The 7,551-nt window shown below is 40.9% G+C and overlaps 1 protein-coding gene across 2 annotated transcripts in view; it reads left to right on the forward strand.

Annotated features, from left to right (window-relative positions):
• Positions 1-5,717, forward strand: part of DHRS7C (dehydrogenase/reductase 7C) — a 28,494-nt gene extending 22,777 nt beyond the window's left edge. For both annotated transcript variants that reach the window (XM_068655229.1, XM_068655228.1), the window contains 3 exons: positions 841-933; positions 4,841-4,996; positions 5,450-5,717. In XM_068655229.1, the coding sequence (XP_068511330.1) occupies positions 841-933; positions 4,841-4,996; positions 5,450-5,658 (458 nt within the window). In that variant the 3' untranslated portion in view covers positions 5,659-5,717. The remainder of the gene's footprint in view (positions 1-840; positions 934-4,840; positions 4,997-5,449) is intronic.
• The last annotated feature ends 1,834 nt before the right edge of the window (positions 5,718-7,551 follow it).

Here is a 7,551-nt window from a genome sequence, read left to right on the forward strand (position 1 = left end):
AATTTCTACATTAAAGCATGCAGGGCAGGTGCTGTCACTCTGCCACTTTCAATGGCAGTTGTAACCTGCTGGCAAAGAGCTTCAGTCATAGTATTCAACTATCAGAAATCTATGTCCTCTGTGGCCTCTCTAGCCACAGTAACCAACACAGCTATCCAGACAGAGCTCCCAAGACAACGTACACAGCTGTCCAGGTCTCAGACTGCAGGGTGTGTCCAAGTTTTCTGTCAGTATCTGACAACAGCAGTGAATACACCTGTGGGAGGTGTGCCCAGGTAGAAGAACTGGTCAGTGTGGTGATAGAGCTTTGTGAGGAGGTAAGCAGGAAGAGGAATGTCAGGGAGTCAGAGAAGGAGATGACTGTTGGAATCATACACTACCATCCCTGAGACACATTTGTCAGCCAGCCGCAACACAACCTTCCCTCTCACCAACAGGCAGGAGGGGACCTTTGGTAACAGAGGAAAACCTCATCCCTTGATATTGGGAGAGCAGATTTAAGGCTGTTTGGGGAACTAGTTAGTGAGGATTGTTGGGAAACGGCTTTTGAAGGTATTGAGGCCCACCAGTGCTGATCGCTTTTTAAATACAACCTCTTAAGAGCACAGGAACATGCAATTCCAAAATGTTGTTAAGTGAAGCAAATAGGGCAGAAGACCCTCTGTGGAGTCAGGACTTGGATCCTTGTGGGCCATTCCAACTCAGGTTGTTCTATGATTCTATAATTTGTTAAAATGCTGCTATCTTTAATGCAGCTGTCACTTTTTTTTTTTTTTTTTTCCAGTAAATATATTGCACTCTTTTACTTTCTTGCCTTTTTCTTTCTATTTCTTTTTTTAGCCATTCTTCCCAACATGATCTCAAGAAGAACTGGCCAAATTGTTCTAATTAATAGTATCCAAGGAAAAATAGGAATCCCATTTCGTGCAGCTTGTAAGTTATACATTCATATCACATAAATTCAAAAGTATACATTTATAAAATATTAATTCTAATGTGTAAATTGTGAATATTTCATGAATATTTAGTTATTAAAAATGGCAATTTGCATCCTTATTCAGTAAGAATAAGAAGTGGAACTCAAGGAGAAACAGTTAAAGTACTGTGAAGCTTAATTTCTGCCTAAGGTGCCTGTGGATAGGAAGGTATCAAATGTGACAGCAAGGTTTTTTAAGTTCTTGGGAGGGATTCAGGGGACAATAGACCTATAGTTCTAATATCTTGTGTTGGCTTCACACTGATAGGTAGCTAAGTTCCACCACACCGCTCTCTCACTCCCCTCCTGAAAAGAATAGGGGGAGAAAATATGATGAAAAAAGGCTCATGGATTGAAATGAGAAACATTTCAATTAAAGGAGAAGGAAGGGAAAAAAATCAAAGGAAAGGAAAAAATAAAAAAAGCGAAGGCCGCATGGAAGGAAAAGGAGAAAACAATTATTCCTATCAGCAAGTGATGTTCAGCCACATTTTAGGAATCAGGGCCTCAATATATATAGTGGTTGCTTGGAAAACCAACACTTTCATAATGAGAGTCCCTCCCTTCTTCCCCTTCCTCAGCTTTTATGTTGAGCATGATGCCATACAGTGTGGAATAACCTTTTAACCAGTGTAGATCAGCTGTCCTGGCAATATCCCTTCCCCACTTCTTGCCCACCCCCAGCTTACTAGCCTTTAGGTGTGAGGGTGGGGGTTGGAGACACAGTCTTTATGTTGTGCCAGCATTGCTCAGCAGTAGCCAAAACATTGGAGCAGTATCAGTACCCTTGTAACTGCAAGTACAAAGCACAGCACTTCATGGTCTCGCTGTGGGGAGAGTTAACTCCATCCCAGCCAAACCTAGTACATATCTGCACTGGGTATTTTAGTAGAAACAGTAAACAAGAAAGTAACTGTATAAATATAACATAATGGTAGAGATTAACTACTGCTCATGATTCATGCACTTAATGGAGTTCTCTACAGGAGAATAAAAGGAGATGCATTTATTGCATTCTGCTTGGCTTTCCATAAAATTTTCAGGAAGTTGTTTCACTCAAAGGTCCTAATGAAGCTAAGCTGTCTTGAATTATGATGAAAGGTCTTACAATTCATAAAATACAAAGATAGACAGAATGTATAAGATAGATGTAAATAGAGAATTTTCACTGAGACATGAGGTCAGAGTAGGTGACAGACTGAAACAGAAGTCCCACAAGACCTTGGGATTGTGACACATACTAGGATTCATGAAAGCAAAATACAGTGACAGAAACTGTAAGAAAAATAATAGAGAAAAAAAATCCTACCATAATGCCTTTGTATAAATCCACACCCACATATTGAACATTGTGGGCATTTCCAGTGCCTCCATCTCAAAGGAATTATGATCACAGAATTACTGAGTACACCCTCAGAAAGTTTGCCAATGACAACAGTCTGTGTGGTGCTGGAGGATGCCATCCAGAGGGATCAAGCCCAAGTACAAGTGTCCTGCACTTGTTTTGGGGCAATTCTAAACACAAACAGAGGCTGGGTAGGGAATTATTTGAAAACAGCACATGATAAAAAGGACCTTTGGGTGCTGGTGGATGAGAAGCTCAGCATGAGCTGGCAATGTGCAATTGCAGTCCAGAAAGTCAGCTGTGTCCTGGGCTGCATCAAAAGAAGTGTGGCCAGAAGGTAGAGAGAGGTGATTCTCCTCTTCTTCTCTGCTCTCGTAAGACCCCACCTGGAGTACTGTGTTCAGCTCTAAGATCCACAGCACAAGACACAGACGTGTCAGCAGCCTTCCAGTGTTTGAAGGGGACCTACAGGAAAGATGGGGAGATAGTCATTATCAGGGAGTGTAGCAATAGCACAAAGAGATACTGGATTTGAACTCAAAGAAGGTAGAACTCAAATTATTCTATGATTCTATGATTCCTGATGTGGGTGTGGTGGTTTTACTTGGCTGGGCAGCTGATCTCCACCACAACTGCTCTCTCACTTCCCCTCCTCAAAGGGAAAGGGGGAGAAAATATGAAGAAAAGAGCTGAAGGGTTGAGATAAGGACAGAGAGATTACTCAGCAATTATCATCACAGGGAAAACAGACTCAGCATTGGGAGATTAATGTGATACCTATTACTAACAAACTAGAACAGTGAGAAACTGGAAAAAAAAAATAAATTAATTAAAACTACCTTCCCCCCATCCACCCTCTTCTACATCCTCCTGCCAAGCAATGCAGGGGAACAGGGAACGGGGGCTGTGTATCCCTACAAGATGCCTGTGAGATATCAGTCATTAATGTTTTTTCTCTCATGAAACTGACAGGGCAGTGAGGAATATAATTCTTCCTCCACCACCTAGAGATGAAAACAGATGAGGCAGAAACTGTCAAAATGCTTCAGCATGGTATTTCATAATCTGGATTGAGTTAATCACATAGCTGCATGAAGACCTAAAGTAATGACTTGGCTGCAGTGTTGTAGCCAGTGCCAAGGTGGCAGAAATTGTAATACTACTGCCTGTTCTTCTGTATTCTCACTTTTTGTACTTTGTACTTTTGTACTTTTCTTAAGGTACAATTATAGTTTACTTAAACAGTGGTGAATCCCTTGAACGTGTGCCTCAGATCATAGAACCGAAAACCTTGAGCATGGCACCAGCCACACATGCAATCATTCACCTGATCCGTTCACGTCCTTCTTCTTTGGTCCCATTCTCCAACTGGGAGGAAAGAGAACACTACCTGCACACTTGATCCCTTCAACATCTTTTTAAGGGACATAAAATCCCTTTTGATATTTCAGACCTTGTTGCAGATTTGTTCTACATTCGTACATGAGTACTAATGGGTGGTAACCTTCTGTTTTTACGAGGCTTGGTAGTGTTTTCCTGATATATTAATTACAAAAGTAATATAGTAGGAAGTGTAAGAACTGCAAAAAAGGTTCAGAAAAGAAACAACACATTGATGGAACATGTGAAATGGTTTTCATCTAGGAAACAGACAGTTTTTCAGGACATGCTCTAGATGTATAAAATCACGAGTATAAAAGAGAAAATTTTTACAATACCTCTACCTATATCTATACTGCATGAAATGAAACTGACAGAAGTAGAATTTCAAAACAAATGAAGGGAGTTTCTTGCCATTGCTAAAGCTCGCATGACATTTTTTAGATTGTATTTTGGACAGATGGTTTTCCAGCACAAACCAAGTCAAAAACAGGATGAATGAGTGCTTTGCAGCTCTTAGCACAAAGTTCTAGTTTTTGGTCAGGATTCATAGACTATTACCCTTAATACTGTTGTCAATAAAAAGGGGCCAACAGCAACTGAAAAAACATCTGTCACAATCATTTACTTTAAAATTAACTTTGATAATAAAAACCTCAGTCATTCCTGCTGGAAAACCAAGGTCTAATTTGTTTGCAAAACACTAGCAGACCTGCATTCCAGGAATGGCTATGTATCTCACTGTATTTCATTGATGTGTCACAAACTGCAGCATCATATGATGTGGAGACTCATCTGTTTCAGCTGTCTGTCTACCAAAGACAGTTTCGAACTGCAGAGATGATAGAGTTCTTGAACCACGAACTTAATGTTTCTAACTGGGAGAACCAGACACATACCCTTTCATACACATAGGGAGACTCATACATATACTGGATGAGTCCTATACATATCATTTGCTTTTGTTTGTTTTCAAAATGTCATATGAAAATTTCGCTGGTTGAAATCATTCAACACTCTTCTGTCTTTTGGCTATTCATTCCCTGATCAGTTTTCTAAACATCGATGCTTTATGGAACATTATCATATATTCATATCAATACATCCAAGCACCCTTATATTTCTTTTCTTTCTTTTAGATGCTGCTTCTAAACATGCTGCTGTAGGCTTTTTTGATTGTCTTAGAGCTGAAATGGAAGAATTTGATATTTCTGTCAGCACTGTGAATCCAACATTCATCTATTCATACCATCACCAACCAACATCTGGCAATTGGGAGGCATCAATTTGGAAATGTAAGGAACATATTTTAAAGAGGCCCATATAGCAGTTTGGAAGCTTTTCCCAGGAAGAAGAAGGGAGCACAAAGAAAAGAATTGAAATAACAGAAAAGATATACAGGTTAGAGGAGCAAAAGAAAAGAGATATTGGAGAAGAGAAGCATGGTGAAAAAAAGGAGGAACGTGTAAAGGGAAAACATCATGTGAGAAAATAAATAAAGCAGTGCATACAGGTAGAGGTGGGTACGATCACAAGGAAGACTTCAATTGCAATTAATTTGCTCATTCCCTTATGGAAGATCTTAGAGTGTGTGGTCAGGAAATATGAAAGAGGGGAAGAGAAGAAATCGAAAGTGTGTAGGAACTTAACCAACTTAACTGATGCACCAACTGTATATCCTTTCACCACCATTGCCTAAGGTGTGCCTGCAAGTCTGTATTTCTCACTCCTTTTGTTTGATTTTACAGTCTTTTTCAGAAAGGTGGAATACGGTGTGCATCCAGTGGAGGTGGCAGAAGAAGTCTTGCGCACAGTGAATAGTAAGAAGCAGGAGGTACTTATGGCCAACCCTATCCCCAGAGCAGCAGTTTACATTCGCACCTTCTTCCCTGAGCTGTTCTTTGCCATTGTTGCCTCAGGGATTAGGGAAAAGATGAAGACAGAAGAGGACGTTTGATTTTGTCCATCTCTTGTCCCTGCTTATGACCTGAATAAAATTTATGCTTCAAATGTCAATGCTTTCTGCTACTATTATGGGTGGAGTAAAGCAAGAGACTGCTTCCATATACCAATGTTTCACTTAATGATTCACTTAATGGGTCACTTAATGATTCTGGAAGCAATGTTAAAGCACACGCAGGACAGGGAGGTGCTGTGAGACTGCCAGCAGAGCTTCAACAAGGGCCAATGAAGAATCATAGAATCACGGAATGGTTCGTGCTGGAAGGGACCATAAAGGTCGTCAAATTTCAATCCCTCCCCCACCCCCCCGTGGGCAGATACATCTTCCACTACACCAGGGTGCTCAAAATCCCATCTAACCTGGCTTTAAACACTTCCAGAGATGGGGCATCCACAATGTCTCTTGGAAAACTGTTCCAGTGCCTCACCACCCTTAAAGGCACTCACATGATTAAGTAAATCACTAAATGATTCACTGCCATTGTCACTCATTGATCCATGGAACTTCCACTCATCTGGATTTAGTGCATATGAGAAGATACATTGCACCAGTGTGAGGAAAATGTCCCCATCACTGTTTTAAGAAGTGATTCCCAATATAAATTGGCAGATCAAAGCCTGGGGAACCTGCAACAATTTATCAGAATAGTCTGCCAGTGCTAGGACTGATGGGGCCTTACAGGAACAAAAGGTTGGTGAATGAGGGAGATATGGGAGACAGAGGAGAAAAGGGAAACAAACAAACAAACAAACAAACATATGGCATTAGAGCCCCAATTTGAGAGACATATTTTGCTTTTCAGCTGTACACATGCCACCAAATATTTTGCAAAGCAGGCATAAAAATAATGCGAAATCTTACTGTGTTTATATTCCCTGTGTATAGTCAAGGGGTCAAATTCTGCCCCAAGATCTGAAAAGAAGCATTTGCTAGGAAGAAATACTTAGTCTCATATCGCAGCACAGGATTTAACCCATTCCACAAAGATGCACTCTGCTGATCTACTCTTTCATAATAGCATATGTGTTCCCTAGATTTTAGTAACATTTTTCAAAAAAAAAAAAAAAAGAAAGAAAGGAAAAAAAAAAAAAGGAAACACAACCCCAACTGCATGCACAGTACAAGCTAAAATTAACAGCTTGGCTGCTATTTCCTGTCACCTTGTATTTGATTCCTGTGGGAAAGGAATTCACAGGTGGCTCTGCGCTGTTTCACACATCCCTGAATTAGAGATAATGAGGAAACAAGCAGTAGAAACAAAAACTTGAGCAAGATTGAGATAAAGTTAATTGGTTACAGTGTTAAGGATGAGCTTTGGGCAGTGGCCAATTGCTGGCTGGCTCGAGGAGCGTGTCTGAGGGTCTCTAACTAAAATTGTATGACAGATTCGGGCACGTGGACAGCACTTGGGTCTACAGGGAAAGTGCATGTAGCAGTGAAAAAGGGCAATAAATGTCTCCTTTTCAAGAGCCATCAGGAGTCCATGTCTTGTATCCCTTCAACGGTAACCCCGACGTGATAGGGGAGGAGCAGCGCTGTACAAGCGTCTGAAGGAAGCTATCTTATTACTATAATGTCTTGTAGGGAGCTGTCTTAAAGCAATTAGGAAGCGTTCCTCTGAAAAGGTTGTGTAACCGATAGCCCAGCTGAAGTGCCTCTACACCAATGCATGCAGCACAGAAAAGAGAGAAGAGGGTGTGGTCTACTACAGGCCTTGTGGTTGTGGTCTACTACAGGCCACCTGATCAAGAGGAGCCTGCTTGTAAGGCCATCTTGCTTCAGCTACAAGGAGTGTCATGCTCACAGGCTTTCATCACAATGGGGGATTTCAACTTCCTGGATGCCTGCTGGGAAAGCTACATAGCAGGCTGTAAGCAATTCAAGAGA

The sequence above is a fragment of the Anas acuta genome, chromosome 18 (genome assembly GCF_963932015.1).
Source record: "Anas acuta chromosome 18, bAnaAcu1.1, whole genome shotgun sequence".
In the NCBI taxonomy this organism is placed as follows: Eukaryota; Metazoa; Chordata; class Aves; order Anseriformes; family Anatidae; genus Anas; species Anas acuta.